The sequence below is a fragment of the Vanessa cardui genome, chromosome Z, assembly GCF_905220365.1.
Source record: "Vanessa cardui chromosome Z, ilVanCard2.1, whole genome shotgun sequence".
NCBI classification, from domain to species: domain Eukaryota; kingdom Metazoa; phylum Arthropoda; class Insecta; order Lepidoptera; family Nymphalidae; genus Vanessa; species Vanessa cardui.
Genome location: NC_061154.1, coordinates 4,129,582 through 4,153,438, shown reverse-complemented (window position 1 = coordinate 4,153,438; position 23,857 = coordinate 4,129,582). Strand labels below are relative to the sequence as shown.

General features: G+C 30.7%; 3 protein-coding genes across 3 annotated transcripts; all 3 read left to right on the top strand.

The window, feature by feature from the left end:
• Positions 1-1,061: 1,061 nt before the first annotated feature.
• Positions 1,062-7,708, top strand: LOC124543225. The gene is made up of 3 exons (XM_047121357.1): positions 1,062-1,216; positions 6,966-7,039; positions 7,241-7,708. The coding sequence occupies exons 1-3, from the start codon at positions 1,193-1,195 to the stop codon at positions 7,605-7,607; spliced, it is 465 nt and encodes a 154-aa protein (XP_046977313.1). The 5' UTR covers positions 1,062-1,192; the 3' UTR covers positions 7,608-7,708.
• Positions 7,709-11,302: 3,594 nt separating this feature from the next.
• Positions 11,303-15,326, top strand: LOC124543194. Its single transcript, XM_047121295.1, has 4 exons — positions 11,303-11,461; positions 12,068-12,120; positions 14,212-14,557; positions 14,637-15,326. Exons 1-3 carry the CDS (start codon positions 11,444-11,446, stop codon positions 14,555-14,557), a joined length of 417 nt encoding a protein of 138 aa, XP_046977251.1. The 5' UTR covers positions 11,303-11,443; the 3' UTR covers positions 14,637-15,326.
• Positions 15,327-19,650: 4,324 nt separating this feature from the next.
• Positions 19,651-21,294, top strand: LOC124543282. Its single transcript, XM_047121443.1, has 2 exons — positions 19,651-19,902; positions 20,163-21,294. Exons 1-2 carry the CDS (start codon positions 19,823-19,825, stop codon positions 21,274-21,276), a joined length of 1,194 nt encoding a protein of 397 aa, XP_046977399.1. The 5' UTR covers positions 19,651-19,822; the 3' UTR covers positions 21,277-21,294.
• Positions 21,295-23,857: the final 2,563 nt, after the last annotated feature.

Genomic DNA, 23,857 nt, shown 5'->3' with positions numbered 1-23,857 from the left:
CATACACCAGATAAGCCTTCTACCAGATAGACTAGACTTTGAACAGCTAGTCTAGACCAGCTTAGCGTTTCAAGTCTTAAGGCTAGCATCGTAAGGTTTCAGAAAAATAATTTGGAGTTCTTTTTAAAAATTTTGCAACCATAATTATTTTAGCGATGTTTCCGTTTCTCAAAGTCGACTTGCCAAAAGTAAACATCGCTGAGAAACAATATATATATAATTAAACAACTACTAATAAATCGATCTTCTATATAAAAATACATTTTACGAAATAATTATCCTTCTACACAAAAAAAAAATCTTAAGTGTTTGTAAAAACTTAAGATCTGTCTTTTAAAATTCTCTAAAATTATTTTCCCAAATGAATTTAATTTAAAGGCCCGTTATTTTTTAATATTTTAAAAAAAAAAATGCGCACCGATATTCGAACCATTCAAAGCTATTTATAACAAAAATCAACCCACCCACGTTAATATCCCATACGATCGAAACTCAATCCGAATCCTACAATCCCGAGACAGCGGAAATGAACATAAAAAAGTAATGAAGACCCTCAGTAAAATATCAATCAAAGGTAATTAAGAATCTACGGGACCGATGGAAATTTTTTGTTGTTGCATTGTAAATGTTGACGCTGCACCCATTTAGGATTTCACGCGTCGAAAAAGTTGACGAGTCATGAATCCGTTTGAGCATCGCGACTTGTAATAGAGCCCTCTCGATTCGACACGATCGTCGGCAACATCCTTCCCATGCCATTACGAGAGCACCAGACCGAGCGCCGGTGGAGCCTTTCCCTTCGCCCCCATGTCCCAAACACTTAGCCAGATCCATAAAAAAGTGTGAAATTATCTTAAGTGGCCAGTGTCTAAGAAACTCCTTTTTAAATTCGGGCGAATATAACGGTACGTTCTAAGTAAAGATAGGAGTGTAGATAAGTTAATAAGATTATTATTATACTTCATGCTCGGGCCGGGGACCGGCTTTTTAGGGTCGGAATGTTTCTGAAATCGTGTATAAAAAACGACTGGTCCCAGGGGATCGGTCATTCCGCGGTTGGATTAGGTGCGCGCATCTCCGTTCTGATACGAGTGGGACTTTTTTATAAGCCTTCCTTTACTCATTTTCGTTGTCTTTAGTTATTGGTGCGGGAGGGCCCTGCGTTGTCCTAGTTATCAACAAATCGAGTGCAATGTATTCGCACAGGAAGACATCGGTAAGTTCAAATGGTGATTTCAAATGTGATATATTTATTGTTACGTTGCGATTTCCAATTTATATTATATATTTGTTTTTATTTTTGTAAACACATTGTCATGGAAAGAAACATACAATATACTTATTAGGTTTTAAATTTCTTTTGAGCCGAATTTAATTCAATCTTAGCGTAAGAATATGGTCCGATTAAAAAAAAGAAAAGAAATGTATATCAAACAAATGAAAGATCGTGTTGACTTTACCGACAAACAAATCAAATCCTTGTATAGGCTTGTCAATCTTTAGTGCTTACTTTTCCATTATCGATAATCTATTGTTGGTCGAAATTTCAATTTACATGGTGGTACCGTTGCGATGAATGAGACGCGATAGGAGTGGCAAGTCATTGTTGTTTCGAATCATGACTTTTGTTAACACTTTCATTGTGACAGCTGCCGACGCCAATGTAGTTACGAATAAGTCAACAGAACATCAAATATCTTCAGAGTGTTATTAAAATTTAATTCTTCTCACTTAGGTAAATTTCTTTCATTTACTGAATAATTCAACATATTTACAATATATCTTAATTGTGTTGATGTAAAACTTTTCTTTAAGAAACTTCGAATCTGAGTACATAACACGATTTAGAAAAAACAGACAGTGATATGTGATATATACTATATGAATTATAATATATAAATAATATATCTACAGTAACATATAAGTGAATTTGCATGTTTCCATTGAATATCTATACATATAGTAAAATTGGAGTGTCTTCTTGTAATATTAAAATATCCGATTTTTACTAAATGTATATGTACACACGGTACATATACCCAGTATTATTATTATTTTTTTAATTTTGTCCGTCCGTCTGTTTGTTCCGGCTAATCTCTCGAACGGCTGGATCGATTTTGATGGGATATTCACTGACAGATAGCTGATATAACAAATATAATTTCTTTATATTCAAAAGCGCACCAAATCGCAAACACAGTTACTTTATAATAAGTTGTCAATCTTATTTTACCACCTTGAGGGGTGAATTAACAGAATAGAATCTAATGAGGTAAATAACTGAGTTACCTGCGCATTTATAGCACTGGTATGAGAATTGTTGGTATTAATATATTTATTACCACCAACAATTCTCATTACTTTAAATAAAGATAAAAATGTAATATATCAATAATGTCTACGAATATTTTTCACTCCAGTTTATATTGAACTTACCATACTGAATTCAATGAACTTGGCTATAACTGCGCGACAATTTGAGCTGATATTTAAGAACATTAGGTATAGTATTTTTAACTATTTATTTTTATCATTATTAATATGTAATTAATAGTGGAAAACACTAAACTCGGAATTTGTCGACTTAAAATTAAGTATACAACTTTACTTCACGAACGTATTTAACGAGTAAAATCGCTAAAAGTAGAATGCAACTAATAAATTAAAAAGGATTTGAAAATTTCTACGTTGAAAGAAATCGCTAAAAATCGATATGACCGCCTTTACTGTTGCTCACAGTTTTTTTTTTATTTACCTTGTCATTGTCATGTCATGCTGTGCAAAATAAAAAATAGATACATATGTAATAATACATCTTGTCCAATCCCACTAAAACTACTACTGGATTAAACCAGAAAAAGTAAAATTAATTAAATTTTAGAATGTACAGCTTCTTATGTAACTCGATGTACAATTATGTTATTGAATTTTTTTTTTATTCGACTGCTGACACAGCTTCGCTTTGTTATAACAATAATGTAATATTTAATTTAAAAGTTAACATTACGTTATATTTATGTTTAGCGAACGAGTGTTCCACTTAATAAAAATTAAAATAATTGATTGTCTACGCACGGCCTACACGGTCTAATTTAAAATTCACATGAAAATTTAGTACTTACTTTGGTTTAATTACGTAATAATCATTGCTAGTTTTATTAAAAATACCGTTTGAATCTACAATTATTGTCGTAGCCTAAGTTACTCCTGATTACATCAGCTTTCTACCAGTGAAAGTCCCGTCAAAATCGTTCCAGCCGATTTAGAGATTAGTCGGAATAAACAAACAGCCAGAGTAAATTGTAAAAATTTTTATTTTATATGAGGGCCGTGTACGCATATACGTATAGTGAAAAGCGTTTATTTTAATATTACAAACAGATAATCGAATTTTATTATAAGTATTGATTATTGCATATTATTAATAATCGCAACCTTTAATTAATAATTTATTAAGAAGTACTATTCGAAATTTCGAAAATCACTTTCCGATATTTCACGAACGAGTTGTAATCAAAGTTCAGAGTATTTACGGAATAAAAGCCCAGGGCAAGTCTATATAAAAAAGGATATTATCTTAAAGTGAATATAACAAGAATGTACGTAACTTATCATTTCAAAATTAGTTTTTAACTAGACATTGATTAACTCGAGGCATCCATATGTCTGTCTGCGCTTCGTAATTACTGAGTTTACTTCAACGATTAATTATCGCATTTTATATAATATGAAATCATTAATCATTGGACAACGATTTCAAACTCTTTTTTATATTTAACTCGGATGGAATACCCTGCGGTGATACGAGTGTAGAACTACTTTTTAAGTTAATTTTAAGATGCAGTAATTTATCCTCGTTAATAAGTAACAATCATAATTATAAATATACTCGTAGTTTGATGGTTTAGTAAAGATAACATCATCATTATCTTGATAGATATAAAATAGGTTTAGTGTAATAATTTTTACTCCTGTTTAATTAGTTTTCAACCGACTTCCAAAAGGAGGAGGTTATCAATTCGTCTGTATTTTTTTTTAATAAACCATACCGTGCCATAGCTATTATAAGTTTATACATATATTATATATAATAAGATTTTTAGTGTTTTATTTATAAACTAGTACAGGATAACTAATACAATGATAATAGATTATTTTATATTATACTAACATATTTATAAGTTTTTGAATTGCAATGCGAAGTTTTTGTGAAATATTTATTTCATGTGCTTTTCTTATAACTAAAATAGAATATAACTATAGCTAGTAAATCAATGTATTGACCATTAGCCTGATCGGTGTAAAGCCACGAACGCATTACCCATACCCTTAGCTCATGGTGCGGCTCGTTTTTCAATAACAGGACGCCATAAGGGCTGTGATGCCGATTTATTTTAATACACAAACTAACAAAACTGCAGCAGTCTTATCATAAAGTTATCTGTGTATGTATGTATATTAAAATAAAGCTTCGATTACACATTTGGTTGTATATGTGTGATACTATGAATACGATATAATGACAATTTTAGCTCACCTGAATAAATAAAAATAACTTTGTTTTTCACGTTGACGTCATATTTAAAACAATTAAATTATCAAGTCACGGAAATATCCTTTTTAATTATCGCATAATCTATAATTGAATTAAAACCTTTTTTAATGGGTGTCTGAAAAGTTGATAAGAAAATATGATTTTAACGTGATTCAGTAAATTATATTGTGTAGTCTGTAACTGGCCGAATATTTGAAAAAGTTACAAACGCAGAGATAACCACATAAGTAACAAATAAGTGACTACTACACATTTCACTACGTGTTGTCTTTGCTTTTAATTAAATAACTCTAAGCACATATATTCTTAACAATATTCTAGTACATAACAGTTTTGCTTGTTATTCTTTTAAATAGTCATTTTATTTATCCTCAAAACAGACTTGTTTCTGGATGTATAATAAATAAATGAACAGAAGCGTCGAACAATAATCAGTTAAGTCAATATCGGAATATTGTGATTATTTATATATAAAATAATTGAAAACAAACTGAAATAATAGTTATTTCTCAGACTGATAGTAATTTCTGTACCATTCAAAGCAGTTAATTCAGTAATCTATATGTAAAGCAACAATCCATTCGTATTTTACATAGATTCTACAGATTAAAAATTTACTGTGATATCTCAAATGTAATACATATTCTACAGATAAACTCTACTGAAGTATTTATTTGTTTACAATTTATTGTTACCAATAAGATCATCGGTGATATATGTATATACGATTGTAATATTCAAGAAAGCTATAGTTGTCTTCATGACATATTCATATATTTATCCAAATGTGTATTCGAACCTTTATTTTCATATACATGTACATATCTTTGTATTGTGTAATGTGCAATTGTAACGTTTTTTAAAAATACGATTTTCTACGATGATATAACTATGATGATGTATTACGTATTCAATGAAAAGTTAAAATAAAAAAAGTTGTTTAAATTATAATGTATGTAATACTCTTCTTTTGAAATTATCATATACATACATATGTTTGCTTATTAGTTGGTATATAAGAAAATAACTTCGAAATGAAAAACAAAACTGAACAAAGCAGTAGATTTTGTCAGTAATTTCAAAATTGTTTAACCAAAATATTACAAAACAATATGGCTGATTCTTTTATATTAATTTTAGGTGATAACGAATAATATCGCCGTGATTTAAGTTTTTACTGATAATTCTGGTCTGTGGTCTGTTACGGAATATACGTTGACTAACGATTGTGTATCGTGACGTAGTATCTTTTTGTTTAAAAAAATAAATAACAGAGGTTTGACTGTTAGATTGAGAAGATAAAAAAATACTATCAATATTTGTTATCTTGAAATTGTTGAATTTCATTCAATTTTAACCCCTCGATCCCCTACAATTAAGTTGGTTTTCGTTTATACAAATTATATCGTATAAATATCTGTTATAGTAGTCAGGAATAAGTTAGCTTTCAAAAATATAACACTGGTAGATTTATGTTTTAATTGGGTTCCTAATATATACAGACAAACAATTTTGCCTCTTTATAATATTAGCAGGTTGACGATGTCAGCTAACATGTATCAGAAATTATAATTTGCCATGCCGTCAATAAAATTATATAGCTTTGAATATTTATTTCATGTGTTCAAATTTGTAAAACGCCTTGGAACTTTTTATGTTAGTTACTATAGTTTCATGGTGAAGGACGAAAATGTTTTATTTAAGTCTTTATTGTACGTGTTTTTCCATATTAAAGCCCCCAATCCTACTTACCAATACCTTTTAGCAGTTGATGTTGGATCGAAATAGCGTATATGCCTACGTCTCCTTAGAAGATTTTAAAATATGTATATAAGGTTGCTAGCTTTTCTCTGCACTTCTGTAGTATTACAAACGTACTTAAAACAATTATTATAACTATGTTCCATGAAGTACAAGGTTTAAAAAAAAGATAAAATTCAAAAATATTGCCTGTATTTATATCTATGGTGACTAAAACATTTCATTCTTGTCTTTTGAAGTTATATTAAAAAAAAAAAAAACCAAAAATATTCAGTTCAAATTTTGTACCGAGTTTGATTGAAATGATCGTAATTTTAATATAAGTCGTTCGTTATAGATAGAAAGCAACAAACCACGCACTGCAGTCGCTACTTTTTGTAATAATGGTTAACTTTCGAACTATTTCTTTATTACCAACGATTTCGCTTTCTTCCACTAACATCACAATAATTGGCAGATATTAATGTACTTATATAAATCCTTTTACGACAGGGGTGTGTTTAATCTTATAATTTATGTTATTTGGGAAATCATTAACGCGACTGCGAAATAAATGCTATTTAAATTATTATTACATAATCTTTAACTAATCTTAAATATTTCCTTCTAGATTTAAACAATTATTTATATACAATATCTGTCTTTACAGATGAGCATCCTTCTGAGTTTGGTGCTAATAGCTTCAACGGAGGGGTTCTTCTTAAAATGGGGTTCAGATTCCGGGTAGGTGAAACAGTACCTACTTAATTATATACTACATTATAAGTTATTTACTAAGCTAGATATAAAGCATTTGCGATTGTTTTTTGTGTTGCTTGCGTTCTGTTGCGAATATCTTCTACGTATATAATATATTGCGTTTCGATCGCATCAGTAGTCAGTAAATGTGTCAGTATTTGCTAAATATATTAACGTTTGTTACAGAAGTCAATCCTCTCAGAAGTCATGGGTGCAGCCTATGTCGCCGTACAGATATCAATACATGTACCCGTATGAGTCCAGAAAAATATATCAAGTACAACAACAGCAATATGCTCAACCGGATATGCAGATGCAACAGAACATGGCGCCGATACCGATCAGCGTGCCAGCTGGAGCAAGTCTCACCCCAGTCTCCCTACAACACGTACAACTCGTGCCCTGCATGTGCCCAGTGGCGCCAGAGGAAGCGGATAAACTCCAAGAGCAGGCTGGCTCCGGTCCGTACGTCGCCCAAACTTACTCGCAAGCTTACTCCATCCCACAGCAGATGACGGTCGCGGACGCTCCGAAAACGACCAACAAACAGTAACATTATAGTATCCCACCAATGATTCGTGTGTTTATGTAATAATTTATTTCACTTCTCTATTTATATTTACATAAGACTGATAGATTAAGATGGTCGTGTAATTTCGGAAATAAATACATTAAAAAAAATTAGACATTCGTTTTATTTTATCTATATTAATAATATAAATGTGAAAGTAACTCGGTCTGTCTGTTTATCTGTCGCTCTTTAACTGCCGAACCAAGGAACTGATTTGAAAAAAAATTGCTTTGAAGCAATCTTGAACTCCATTGAAAGGACATAGGATACTTTATTGCCTAACACATGACAACCAACGCCTGATGCGTTTGCTAAGCCGCGGGTGACAATTAGTTTCTTATAAATTATAACGAAGAAAACACGAACGAAACATTTCTTCCCTGCATATTTTAGTATAACTTACTTATAACCTAATTAACATTTCACAAAATAATGAAGTTCGTGTACTAACAGATTTACAAGAGTTTTTCTATATCTGTGCTGCGCGTACGTCGTTTTTTTGCAAGAACGCGGCGGCCACTCAAGCCAGGAAGTTACCTCACCACTTTCATTGTGTTCTAGATATCAATCGAAATACGAACGCTTCGTGTAATAAGCGTAAGAATCACGTATATGCTAAAGAGAATTTATATTTACGTTCAAGATCATTGCTACTTAAATGTTTACCAAAGTTATATTCTCTCAAAGTCAAGGAATACTTATACGAGGATTTACGAAATTGATGGCTATTACTTATAAAAATTATTAAAATATATATTGGAATAAACTAATTAATAAAAACATGTAATTGATGAAATTTTAAATTTAGAAGTTTTTAATCGCGTGCATTATGCACATTCATAAGGAGAAGCTCCGAAGTATATAGCTGAATATTTGCCTTGATGGTATTTAAAAAGAAGAAAATTATTTAAATTCATTCCATCAACAATTAATTGTAGTAACTTATTTCCTATTTTTTACCACTGATCGCTCTACATGCCATGGATAATTCACCCTTGTCTTCACATTGACTCCTTAGTAAATAAAAAAATATTTTACGTACAATAAAAACATTTATTGAACAAATTTATTTTTTATTAATACTAGCTATGTTAGCGACTTCGTACACATTTGTGTTTAATGAAAAAAAATATTGTTTTAATACCAGTCATGCCAAAGACTTCATGCGCATTTGTATGTAACAAAAAAGTTACTGTCGTAGCCTAAGTTACTCCTTATTCCATCAGCTGTCTGCCAGTGAAAGTCTCATCAAAATCAGCCATCCAGAGATTAGCCGGAACAAACAGACAGACGGACAAAAAAAAATGTTATTTTGGTATATGTTGAGTAAGAAATGGCTATTTTAATTTTACAGACAACAGGCACTTCAATTTGATTATATGTGTGTAGTCGAACTATTCTCTAGAAATTTGAATTCATAACATATGACATCAAAAACGCTTGATATCAAAGCATATCTATAATTTTCAAATACAATATATAATTGGTAAAAATTAGTAATTGTGACCAGCTGTTGAATAATTTATTTAACTTCGTAGTTCCTGAGAAAAACTTCATCATCAACCTTCGGTTTTTGTAAAGCTGTTATTGCTTAATTGTATGAAAGGATCTATCAATCATATACAATGAATATTAATAAAATAAAACAAACATAGGGAACATTTTCAATAATAATAAAGTATTAATTAATTATTATAGTTTATTTTTAATTAAAATTAACTTTAAGTTCTAATGTAACGTGCATTTTAAGAAAATACATTAATATTATATAAATAATATAAAAAGAGTTGAGATGGCCCAGTGGTTAGAACGCGTGCATCTTAACCGATGATTGCGGGTTCAAACCCAGGCAAGCACCGCTGATTCATGTGCTTAATTTGTCTTTATAATTCATCTCGTGCTCAGCGGTGCAGGAAAACATCGTGAGGAAACCTGCATGTGACTAATTTCTTTGAAATTCAGCCCCATGTGCATTCCACCAACCCGCATTGGAACAGCGTGGTGGAATATGTTCCAAACCTTCTCCTTAAAGGGAGAGGAGGCCTTTAGCCCAGCAGTGGGAATTTACAGGCTGTTGTTGACTTTAATAATTTGGCTCTTATACAAACGTTTTGACGAACTAAAAATTTAATTTTCGCGTTTACAATTTTTTTTTTGTAACTGCATAATTATTACGTTAGTGTTATAATATAAATTTTTTTTCAAAGCCAATTGAAAGTGTTTAACTTTGAACTCGACCCAAATCAATTGCGATCGCAAGGTGAAAAGTCAAAGATTATATTACATAATATAACCTTGTGACCTTTTATAAATAATTCGTATAAAATCATAACAAAATTTTACTATTAATTATATGATTCATCAACAACGACAACAGCATGTAAATTTCCCACTGCTGAGTTAAGACCTCCTCTCCCTTTGAGGAAAAGGTTGGGAATGTATTCCATTACGCTGTTCCAGTGCGGGTTGGTGGAATACACATGTGGCAGAATTTCTATGAAATTAGACACATACGGATTTCCTCACGATGTTTTCCTTCACCGCCGAGCACGAGATGAATTTTAAACACAAATTATGCAAATGAATATTCAGCGGTGCTTTGCCTATGCAATCATCGGTTTAGATGCATGCGTTGTAACCACCGGTCATCTCGACTCTCTACACATATTTGAGAATAGTGAGTAGCAAGTGTTCATCCAACTTTCTGTCTAAGGAGGTTTTATTAAGGCAATAGTTTCAATAATTAACGTTTATATGATAATTAACATTACCTTACGCTTCATTTGGTGGAATTTTTAATTAATTGCACGAGTTTTATTGAACTAGACTATATGCGATCGCCGTAATAGTAATTAAGTTCCATAATCGATTTTATTTCCTTAACGAATAATAGTTTAATGAGTTTCATTGGTTTCTTGCGTAAACATATAATTAAATATGTAAAAAAAAAACAGAATATTAATTTATTTTTGTTTTACATTTTTAACGATATTCGTAAAATATGTGTTACATATGTACATATATTTTTTACTAGATTCTCAAATATTTTCCATATACTCAGTGTTTACGATATTATATATTATGGCAATTGTTTTTTTTTTTAATTTATACTTAAGCAGTTGTTCGTTGACTGTTAAAAAAACCTATGAAAAAAAAAACAGATGAAGTTTACTGATATCTTCTGGATTGAGATTTCTTTATTTAAATTATATCAAAATCTTGCTAGCGCATCATTCATCTTTCATGTATTTTTTTAATTCTTGTCATCGTCCACATTTAACTCATCTTTCAAATCTTACAACAAGCTTATTACGAATTTACGAAAAAGACTTCCCTTAGTATGTCGTCATCATTAATCGATTTATTTACAATAATGAAACTGGGTCATCATAATTTAATAATTATACATAATCATCATAAGCAAAGTTCGTTTCGGTGAATCGCCATGAAAATCGAATGTTCCACGTCGAAAACCATCGAAATAACTTACAAAACCGTAATGAAATCAATATCATCTTCGATTACAGTAACATTATATACAACCGATCGTTTAATTGCAGAAAGATCTAGTGTATTATTTAAATCGTTGTGGGAAATGTTTTCTAATGAGGGATGGGTGGCTCTGGATCGTGTGGCATATATAAGTATTAACAATTGCATCGGCTTTCATTATCGATTCGTCTTCACGTGCGGTAACATTGCTTCATATATATATAATCCGTATTGATTCCCGTGGTTACGCGTCGCGAGCTTTTCACTATTTATCGACGTCACAAGTGCTTTCCATTACATTGTTTAGAAACAATAGCTACCACACTATGGATTGTCGATCGGTGGTATGTTTGGTTTTTACACGTTAATAATATGGCTCCCACTGATATTCGTAATCAATTAGTATAATTAATAACTTTCGGTTTTCATTTTGCATACATACTTTTTTTTATTTCTTTTGTTAATAGCGTGTAGGTTTAGCATTGATTTTCAAGGTTATTCAAGGTCGTTCGGGATAATATTCCATAAGGATAATGGATTTTAATCAAATTTCCACATAAGTCTTATAAATATAATAATCTAGAAACATAATTACTAACTTTTTTATAGAATTCTGTGTTTTATGTTTAAAATATTTTAGGTATTTATTTCAAGCTTTACAACATAGTAAGTTCTTGGGATTTATTTGTTTATCGACTTCAAATCATTAAATAATTCATTTTTGCTCGTTGCTAGTGAGGATTCAGCGAGCGTGCTTACAACGAAACAACAATGTTAAAAGGAAAAACAAGAAGGATTCATAGTATATATATTTCTTTACATGTATATTGTGTTTAATATTTCATTACGTTTCAACAATTTATCTTTAGTTGAAATTCAAATATTTATCATAATCACACAATAGTTCGTGTTTTAATTATATTTACTAAATCGGTTTTTATTTTTTGCAGTTACTTTTCTGCTTGGCTGTATTCCTCGCAATACTTCTTACAAGCGTGGAAGGGTAAGTGCAGCAAGACACATTAATTAATTTTTGTTTTCTAAGAGATCGTTAATCGATGTTTTTTTATATGATGAATATAATTTTTTTTATGAAATTTATTTTAATATATTGATGTACGCTTTCTGTATTTATAAGTATCAATTTATTTATTATCAATCAATAACAAACTATTTTATTATAAAGGAAAAAATCGTTAACTCTATTTTACTTTTGTGTAAGACTTTGGAAAAGATATTTAAAATACAAATATTTGACTTAAGTGTTAAGTTTGATTACCATAAAACCTAGTTGGCCTAGTTGCTAAAAATATTGAAAGCGGAAAAGGCACCCACAAGGACACTGTCTTTATATGATTAACGTGTTTGAAAGAGATAATAATGAGGAAATCTATATGTATCCAATGACATTCTGAAACATGTACGAATATCTTAACCAGCAGTGAAGTGCCTTACTAGAGTGAGCACCAATTATTCTGAAGAAATTAAATCTCTACCTTTACAGTAAGTGAACTTCAGAAAATATATGTAAAGTATACCGTTATGTGTATTTTCTAAAGTTTACTTGATGTAACGTCAAAATTCATATGAAAATATTAGTCAATTATCTATCGTGTTGTTTCATAATACGGTTTCTTTCTAATGTAAACTTTTTGAAAACTGCATTATTCATGCCTGACAAAAGATACGATAATTTTTCGGAAAAATACTTAAGTCTTATGAATAGGACCGCATCCGAAATTTGGTTCTTTCCGATTAATTCCAAATTCAATTCATTCAAATATTTTGCTGACAACTTACTTTTTAAGTAATAAAAATAATTTGTCGTGCAACATGCGGATTTTCGTTTGTTACATTATCGATAAACATATACAAACACTAGTCCTTAAAAACTTAGGTCATTGAACTTTTACGCCACAAAAAAATTAAATACCGCATACAATTTCGTGTCTAAAATGTGAAGTCAATGCTGTAAAGGAAATGTAGTATTACACACGTTATGTCGGAAGGTACCTACAACATGTATTTAGTATTTATTATAATTAATCTAATCCTTGTTTCAATGCTTACGATCACACAAAAAATTGGCGAATTATGTGCTATAATAATGAAAGAATTTCAACGAAATGCTCTCTAATATAATAAAAATATTTATTGATTCCGATTGAAAGACTAAGTTTTGAAATATCTGTGCAAAGATAGCCTTACTTATTAATATACCAATAGATTTGTATAAAAACACCGATTGTTTAAGCCTGCTAGTAATGGATGATAATATACTCGACATTACAGACTAGATGTCAAGTTCAAACCTGACAGCATGCGAAAGAAGGCACAGTTGGCCAGTATACCCTACATATAATAACCTACAAATCGCCTCTGTTTTAACTGCAAACATATAGATACGTATATATATGCTATAATCTGGTCGGTCACGTTCACGCCCGCCGTGCTTACTCAGGTCGACGTATAAAATCCCTGACAATTTCGTAACACGGAAAACTTAGATTCAGTGGCATGTGACGGAAATATTTACTTTTCTTCGCCAATATGTGTGTTTACACACACAGTAGGCCGGCTCGCAGCCATTGTTATTAGTTTTTATTGTATATTATTTTCATAATTAAGTGATTCGCATGTGTTCGCATACTCGTAATAGAATTATCACGCATTTACAAATGAAATTATTACATAAGTAATATTGTACAACGATTTATTGTTCGATTTGTATTTAAACTTTTAAATTATAAAACATATCTGAAGTTAACTTTTTTATTTGATATAGATTTTAATAAGAGTATTTGAAAAAGGTTTTATATATTGATTGTCAAAAACCTGAGTAGTACCAGCGAAATGAACTTTGTGGATTTCGATTAAACAATTTTCCAGAGATTATTGTCTCCGTTTTTCTTTATATAATAATTAAAAAAACCTAAAACTAATAGTTTTAATCCCATGATGTTTATCATCTATAAAGTCATTAGTTTTATAACAAAATCGTCCAATAAGTTATTTTAATTAAATATGTAACCTCTTTTGAATATATTCTGAGATTCCGATGATTAAAAAATTTAAATCCTAATTGTTGTTACAGACGAACTAAAAAAGTGGTCATTCATGTACCATATAAAGTAAAGAAAATCAAGCACACGCACACCGTGTTCAAGACCATTCACCACCACCATTCGCATCATGATCACCACGATCATCTCGATACAATACTGCCGGCTGAGGAACACGAGCATTTTCACCACATGCACCTCGACGAGCCACCGATCGTCCAGAACCATCAAATTCCCAACATTGGAATCACGGGCATGGGAATCCCGGATTTCTTGCCAGATGCACCTCTAGATTTGCCTCTAAGTATTCCAGATTTGCCGCGAGATATCACGGTGAAACCAAAGCGACTCAACATTCCCAAGTTCATACGAGAATAGGTATGAGTTTCTTTTCATATATGAAAGTATTTATTCCAAATTAAAAAAGGTTTTATATGAATTGAATATTTTTTTTCAGGGTCATGGAACTCCTTTGATTTCTCTTTCATATTATTTGCCATGTATATGAAAACCCCACTTCTTGTGTTCATGGTGTCGCCGAGTAGTTATTTAAAATACAACCAAAAATGTGTACAAAACGAAAAGAATAATCTCATTATGTAGGTTAAGTATTTAATGCTGCGTTTCCACAGAAATGGTTGGCAATTACTGTATTTCCAGCTGGAAAAGCAATTGCTTGCGATTCTTTGGAAAAATCAGAATAATATTTAAAAAAATAATTGAAATTTAATATTTCTTTATTTTAAGTTAGTTTAATAAAAGTAATCTTATTGACCACCGCGTGTTGACTGAATAAAATTAGCCATTTTTTTGTGAAGACACAGCTTATTGTTTTAAGGAATTTCTTACTTTATGCCAAAGAATGCTTGCTTATTAATAAATTATTTCTACGCTTTTATACTAATTTATCGATGTTTTTTTTATTATTTATAAGTTAAGTTTGTAAAGCCAGCGTTAGTGATGTACCATATAAACAAGCTTTGCGATGTTTTATAAACAAAAAATAGTCAATAAATTTATTTAAAAATTAATTGCAAATGGCCAAATGTGTTGCGAATATCTGGACCAACCTTTTTATATATTTTTTAATTCACTAAAGCTGGCTACTTAATATGTTGATTACGAAAAATATATTAATATAAACATACTTTTGTTTCATTTCACATCAAGTCAGAGACGTCACAATTTTACGTATTGGTTGCTATTTCAATACTTATGGTCGCATAGGTCTTTTTTTGAGAATTTACTTTCAGATCAATGGTTTTATGTTTGGAAAATACACAATATATATTAAAAAATAAAAAAAATACATTAATAAAGCCACAGCGAAATCGAGTTGACGCGATACCAATGGCTTGAAAAATCTCTTAAATAATGCCAATAAATTAGTTTTGATGTCGACGAAACTGTTATGTTCTCATGTTTATTTATTCCTCCAATCCGCATTGAAACAGCGTGACGAAATATGTTTCAAAAACCTTTTTCTAAATGGGAGAGGAGGCCTTAGTTCAGCTGTGGGATATTTAGAGGCTGTTAATGTATGTAAAATACAGAAATCTGTTGTTCTTTTATGTTAATTTTAGCCACTAATTTATTTTCCAAACCCAAAATTATTCAAATATTTCCAGTAATATATTAAAAATACAAATTAATTTAATCAAATTTTCTTAAAATCGATTTCAATCAGTTCTATGTAGGTTGTGCAAAAATAATAGTTAAGAGGAAAAGTAGTTGTCTCGTCCACGCTACAATAGGCTATTTGACTGGTTTTTAAAATCCATTTTATATTATTTAGTAGGTAGGTTAAGGAACTCGATAAAAGTTGTTTTTTTATTTCTAGTACATATTTGCCGAAAAATATCATAATAAAAATTCCATATTTAAATAACGCGCGAAAACGCTACTTGGACAATATGGCGCTGCAAAGGGGTCGGTGACGTCACTTTGCTGTATTTGAATCTGTGGTACGTATAGTAGAAAAGCAATGTTTACAAGAAAGTGACTTCATCATAAGCCCGGTCAATCAGGAGCGTTTTGTGTCACGTGACAAACGTTTGAAAAAATGCATTTTTTTTATTGATTTTTGAATAAATTAAGTATTATTTTCAAGTTTCGTTAGTAAATAACCATTTTTAAACTCATAATATACAGTGATTACAATAATTCAAAATTTATTTTTCGCATTGTCAAATAGCCTATTTGTGTGCAAGCCTCAATACCAAGCAAATGTTAAACAGTCTATCAGTATACCTGTTATATATACTATATACAGAAATTCTCGCATTCTTCTAGCATTGTGTTTTAATCTATTTAAAAAATAGACTCTGTTAAATGATTCTTAGTTAAGTGTATTTCTTAGTAATTTTATCTGATGTCCGTTCGAATAATTCAAAAAAATATATGGTAAAAATATAAACAAATAAAACCTATTTACTTCTAGTTTCCTTGGTAAAAGTATAGCCAAAAGTAATATGTTGATTATATAAACGAATGTAATTTTTTAGCTATGTCGTAACAATTAACATTATACAAGTTAATTTCTTTATAATGGTTTTGACGTGGCTGCATGTCCTTCAACTTTACACTATTAAGGATATCTCCTCGACCGATTTGGGCGAGGAAGGATAACATCATCACACCTATTCCGATGTCCGAAACAAGTAAAACACTTTCAGGACAAATAGCTGTGTGTGCTTGCGGAAGCAAAGAATGTATTACTGAAAACTACGAAACTCAAGGGTGTTTCTGAGAATTTTTTGTTAAAATATTATACAAAGCCGAGATATTTTTTGGAATTATGGAGTTTGCAGCGGAACCACTAGAAAACCATCTAAATACAACCTTCGTCCGCTTTGTATAGAAAAATAAGCCCTTTTGTACATGATCGCCAAAATATTGTAAGCATAGCTCGATAAATAACGCTTTTGTAATTTCAGTAGTTTGGGATGGCCAAAATAATATTATCGTTTTACGATGATGCTTCAATGTCTCTATCTTTTTCTAGAATGCCCCACGATATAGTCCAATTGTTTTATAATGACAGCTCAATCATATTTAAAATAAGAAATAGTGTTACATGCCAGTATTAAATGCCATGCCATATTAATGGTATATTAATAATATGCAATAATAATGTGATATAGAATCAAATGTCATAAAACCGTATTGAAGGCTAAGGTTACTCTCGTAACATTCGGCCATCCTGCAACTGCGTCCGCGTCCCGCGACGCTCATTTTCTTTTCAATAGCCACCCAACTCTGTCAAACAAAAAAAAAATAAAATAAAAGCAGTATCATAATACTGCTTTTATTATTTTTTTTTTGTTTGTTTCTTTTAATTAGAATCCCTTAAAATTGTTTTTTCTACCTAATTGTTTTTAAGTAGACTATACATACTTTGATCAAATCATTTATTAGTAGAAGTTGTTCGCTATAATCGCGTAATGTTGAGATGAATTTTTTTACCTCTTTATAACGAATTTCAGACCAACCTAATCTCAGCATAACAAACCTCAGTTCAACGAATTACTTGATATAAAGAATATTTACTTGGGAACAAGTTTGCGATTTGTTATATCGAGGTTGGCCTGTACAAAGAAAATTAGGCTTACTTGTGATTGTGTTATCACCTATTAAAAACATCGATCAACTGACGAATCTTCATTGAATGTAATCGATATAGTAACAATCTCGTAAATATAAACAATGAAACGATTAAGTGGTATGAAATTGTCCACGCCAGAGAGTTGTTATGTTGATGGATAATAATTTATTTTAATGGATTGTTAGTCACTTTACTTTAAGAAGTACTATTAATATACAAGAGGAGATTTTCCAACTAAAGTAGTCAATATTTTCCATGTCAAGAAGAACTAAAATGGGAGCATAATGTAAGCCTATAAAGTATTTTAAATATAATATTTATAAATAATCATTAAAGGTTATATCACTTCCAGCTGTTGAGTTATATTCAGTCACAGAATTATATGAATGTAATGAATACTTTTTGGTTTGACATTTTTATAAATAAAAGTAGGAATAGAATATTATTTAATTTGACATGGGAATTGATAATCTGCCTTTAAATACGGAAGACAATGGATGATTGTGTAGAAAACTGTAAAAATAAAGATTGTAAACCATATTAAATATTGTTAATTATTTGATATTCCTGTTTATTTGAAGCTGGGTCTACAATAAATAAAGAAAATTTATAAAATAAACCCTTATAAATATATATTATTTACAACAGTTTGTTGCGAATTTATTCTTCGATACACGAGAAAATAATTAACATATACTCGTATACATAGCACATAGACCTAATAAATAAATTACATTAATATTACTCTAGAGTGATATTAACTTGGTTTCTATGTTTAATTACATTTCTAATTATTATCATAATTATTTTTAAATTGATGAACACACGGATAATTTTAATATTCATAGTACATATCTCAAAAGAAACCAATATATCGATATGTTTCATTGCATTTTAATGAGAAATAAAATTCAAGTTACATCTGTGACGCCGCCGGAGATAAAGCGTTTGATATCATAAATCTTTTTTATATTTATAGTTCTTTCATGGTAGATGAACTCTTCTAGATAAAATCAATAAAACGCATCCACAGTTCAGCGGTTATTTAAATATTTTTTGGCAGAATTAAATCTGATAAAAAAAAATTGTTAGAATAAATTGAAAATATAGATTTAAATGTTTCAGTGCATTGTTCAGTCAATAAACTCACAAAATAATTTTATTTATATTTATCAAAAATTGGTACGAGTACTTCACCATGTGTATAGTAATTAATGCATTCAATAATTAAAAAGTAGAAAGTAATTTTATCAAATAAAATATATTTATACCATAAACATTATGATTGCTCCGAACGATGGCTGGATGGAAATGATGCTGTCACAATTCTCAAGTAAATCCGGATTGTGATACTCTAGACGAAGATAGACCAGATTTCGTATCAGAAAAGAAAAACGAATCAAAATGAAAATTTTGTGAATATATAATTTTGACTGATTAATGCTGCTAGAAGCTATAAAAACAAATTATATTCATAAAACCACACAATTAGGTCAAAATACTTACAACAGTAACGTTGTATCCGTATTTCCATTACTTAAACAACAATAGCTCTATTAAATTCCGATAGAACTTTGAACGCAACCTAATAACTCTAATATGCAATACGATTACGGCATCCATTCAACGGCCTCATCGAATGCGTTGTTTTGGAACGGTAGCGAAATACTCATTTCAGGTAGTGCTACAAAAGCTGACTACAAATTAATGCACAAAGTAATTTGAACTGTAACTGTAAATAAATAAGAGTGAAAGTAGCGGAAGGTACCGTCGAGGTGTATAGTAAATTGTGATCTTTTTGTTGACATCGCGGGTTTATTTAAGTGAAATAAGATAAATGGTCATCTCTCGATATTTCGCTGTTCATACCAGCGCCGCATTGCGACGGCGCAGTGCCTGAATTATTGTGATGATCAGTGGCTAGTTTTATTTAAATTTTCTATGTTTAATGGAGTTAAGTTAACAAAATGTGAATATTGTTTCTCGTCTCTGAAGTTTATATTATTCGTTCGATCGAGATATATTTAGGTGAATTCAAAATGGACTTAATAAAATACGCTTTAGTGCTTTTTGTTATGTTTGTCGTCAGCGACGCCGGGGGTCATGGAGAAAAACATCAGTATGTATATAAGAATTTTTATTATATTCAGTTATTAGCGATATATTGCTTAGCGCATGAACTTTTACTACTTTTATTATTTCTTAAAAAAGGTTTAATTAAAAATTGCTCAAGCGAAATACTTTAGTTAATTTGTCATTGCTTTATGCGTGTCTCTAAAATGAATGTCAATTTTAACAATATGTTTTTCTCATTATATGTATATATATGTAAAAACAATATTTTTATAATTAAATGTTATTCATTTATTTCATTTTCAGCGATCACGTCAAGTTACATGTGCCAGAATTCATCCATCATGACCATCATACAAAAGTGATTACAATACACCACCACCACCATCAGCCTAAGAAGGAACATCATCACCACCACCATCATCATCACCAACATAAGCCACATGTTATTATACCACACGGTCATCATTATCATCACCATCAGAAGAAAATTCATACCGTGTCTAAAGGTCATTCTACTCATAAGGAACATGGCCATCATGGCCACCACGGTCTTCATGGTCATCATGGACATCACGGACACCATGGCAGTCACGGACACCATGGCTCTCATGGTCACCATGGGCATAAACATCATGACCCACCATCTGTAGGCTACGATCCACCATCTGTAGGTTACGACCCACCGTCTGTAAACTACGATTATCCTGCTGTCAGTTATGAACCACCCAAATTTAATTACAATCCCGGTCCATCGTATGGAAGTGATTATGGATCATTCACGCCTTCTGTACCAAATATACCAAACGCACCTCATGTACACGGTGTTGTACATACAGTGAAACAAGTTAAAGTTTTCGATTCATTACCGGGTGCATTACCGAGTGTGGCACCAGGAAAGGTTAATACAGCTTCTCATGGTTATGAAGTAAAAGAACAGGAACAGGAAGATGAGGGTGAAGATGACGTGTTCACTGCCGTCAACAGTCTATCCCAAACGTACCCCGCCACTTTTGGATATGTAAGAGGCGCTGCTCCCACAAATAACGATCCATTTTCAGAGATCATTCAACAGAGCACCGCTCAAGCTCCCAATCATGATCCTTTCGCAGCTGTAGAACATCCAACCGCATTTACAAATTTCGAAGGCGCAACTGGTGCTGGTGACGTATTTAGTACTGTATCCGGACCTACTCAAGGTACATTGCCAAACATTCAACCTTCACAGTTCACTGGGAATGCTATAAATGATGTAACAGGATTTGATGATCCCAACAATATAATAATAGGTGACGTGAGTAGTACTGCTCTTCTATCACCAGATGAAAGTTACAACGACGACTCTCCCGTGTCTTACAGCAGAGAAGCTGGTATACAGCAAGTTATTAAAACTGGCGGGTCTGAAAGCGTAGTTTATTAATAATAAGATTATTTATATTTAAGTATAAATGGCTATATGTTTTCCTGTCAAATTGGATGAATTTCATTAATGTTCCATTCCTTTGACTTTCAGTGTCAAGTTTCGAGAATAGCCTATAATATTCCTTAAAAAAACGGTCTATTCAGTTATTATTCTTTACATCGTACTGGTATGATTTCTTCTTTTGATTAACTACCAGCTTTATTATGTAGATAATTTATATATATATATATATATATATATATATATATATATATATATATATATATTATATATAATTTAATATCAATTAAGGTTGAAGTACCAAAAAGTTTTAAGTTATACATGTTTTTAGACGTAACCTAGTAGTAGTTTAGTTGTACAATGTTTTGCCATCGATAATATAAATAGTGTCCAATAATTTTGTTTATTCTTGAATACAGATAGTAGTTTTACTATCATCTTAATTCAAGCTAATACAGGAATTCTTATAATCGTTATAGTTGTCATGTATTGATGGTATCACATGATTCAAAGGAGTATAATTTAATTAAAAGTAATCTTATTAATAATATATTATTGTAGCCGATTAGCGTCACATTATTATATGCACTTGTTAATGTTATTATTTTGTTTAAATAAATATATTACTAGTAATTTATGACTTTTTTTTAATTGCGAACAGGCCATGTTGATGTTTTTTTTTTATTTTGCTACTATTGCCATTATCAAAAGACGATTTCTCGGTCTAAGTTATTTACATATTTATGTAAATTAAAAAAATATTTTAATTACATTTCAATCTTGTTTCGAAATTATTACATATTATTTTTATCATATAAAATCCACTTGATTCTTAAAACAAATCAATTTTGATATTCCAAGTTAAACTACCAAAAACCATTACAATTATACCTACAAAAATGTATTAAAGCATAATAGCGTTCGTTATTTCTTTAATAATACATTGCAACACAAATAAATAGAAAATTTGCGTGTAATGTGCATACGTACATAGAACGAAACGGCTGACTGTAATTATGTCACAAGTAGCTAACGAGACAAACGAAAATCGACTAAATCGGACATGCTCCACTTTCATGTTGTGTAACACAAAAACAAACCAATATCGGCGTAACAATAAAAATAGACTTGTCGCCGTTGCGCAAGATACTTTTTATAATTTCCTACTTTTATCAGGAAGTTTGTTCTCGTTGCTTTTTTTACAAATGCGAATGCTGTTATCTCTAAGTGTATCTCGTTTCATTGTTTTTATATAATGTTTCCTGGTTAATATATATATTTATAATGGATATCTCACTTCGTTAATGTACGTCGTAATGAATTTCTTTTAAAAAAATCCAAGTCAATTGTATTATATTTCTTAAAGGAAACAGGAAATATTTCTTTCTATTTCTGTAACATACTGTACATACATTAAGAAAATAATCGTTCTCTATATTTTCATTATTATTTTGATGTGTAATACTATATCATTGATTCATATTTATTTTCATTTAAAGTCTGTTCTTGAGGATACATAATTGTGTTGATACCTTAGATTAGTGTATATCTAGATAGAGTCTCTCAATAAAAAAGAACTAAAAATAAAGGGCCAACTTTATTATATTGGTGTGGGTGACAGCTACTCTTGTCACTCTCCGTACGTCGAAGTATTTCACTATTGAGCGTAGTTAGTAGTTACCTACTTAGTAGCCAACTATTGCTTGCTATTTTTCGACGTGTTTACTTTGACACTATATCCGTCAAAGGTCTATCAAAATTAAAATTAACTAAACTACCTACTCAGTTTCTGAGCGGTTGCTCTGTAGAATCGACATTACGAACCGCTGGTTAAATCACTTAATGTAGTTTGTAGAATGTCGATTCAAAAATAGTTGTAAAAGCCTACTTTGATAAAGTATTTTTTTATCCGTTTGTTTGTTTTTTTCGGCTAATCTCGGCTAGACCGATTTATACGGTACTTGGGAAATAGCTGATACAATAAGGAGTAAGTTAGGCTACTTTTAATTTAGAATTACATATAAAATAATAATGATAAAGTCACATTGCAATATCCAAATACCACTAATAAGTTCAGTAGCGTTCGGAGCAAATCTGCGAACTTAACGATAACTTTTTTTTTATTTATACTCGGACGAAGTTACATACATAACTTGTCATCTATATAATTATTTATCGAGTAGTACTTCTTACTAATTAAACTTTATTTTAATAATGTGTACATTTATTAAAAGTATAGTATTTATTTGAGTAGATGTATAAGAAAATCTAAAACTGCTGGTATCTGTGAGTTTCGATACGACTCAGCTCTGGTCAATAAAGCCGAAAGTGAAAACGTTTTTTCTGTAAATTTATCGTTTGAATCTTAATCCTCTGAGATTTACCAGTATCGGTTGATGAAAATGTGTGGTACCATATTTAATCCGAGAAATGGCCTTTCCATGGATTTCTTACCATTCATTCACTCGACTCAGAAATTTCTGCTTATTTAATTGAACCAAATGAAAGTAGCTATTATTAAATAACTAAATAGGTAATATTAATTATTATTTCAAGATTGTCCGCAATCCATTAACAT

Excerpts from the sequence above, each read along its gene's own strand:
- LOC124543225 (XM_047121357.1), top strand. The coding sequence starts at position 1,193 with ATGTATTCGCACAGGAAGACATCG. Across the intron at positions 1,217-6,965 it reads ATTCGCACAGGAAGACATCG|ATGAGCATCCTTCTGAGTTT; the intron begins GTAAGTTCAAAT and ends CTGTCTTTACAG. Across the intron at positions 7,040-7,240 it reads AAATGGGGTTCAGATTCCGG|AAGTCAATCCTCTCAGAAGT; the intron begins GTAGGTGAAACA and ends CGTTTGTTACAG.
- LOC124543194 (XM_047121295.1), top strand. Across the intron at positions 12,121-14,211 it reads CTTCTTACAAGCGTGGAAGG|ACGAACTAAAAAAGTGGTCA; the intron begins GTAAGTGCAGCA and ends TTGTTGTTACAG.
- LOC124543282 (XM_047121443.1), top strand. The coding sequence starts at position 19,823 with ATGGACTTAATAAAATACGCTTTAGTGCTTTTTGTTATGTTTGTCGTC. Across the intron at positions 19,903-20,162 it reads GGTCATGGAGAAAAACATCA|CGATCACGTCAAGTTACATG; the intron begins GTATGTATATAA and ends TTTCATTTTCAG.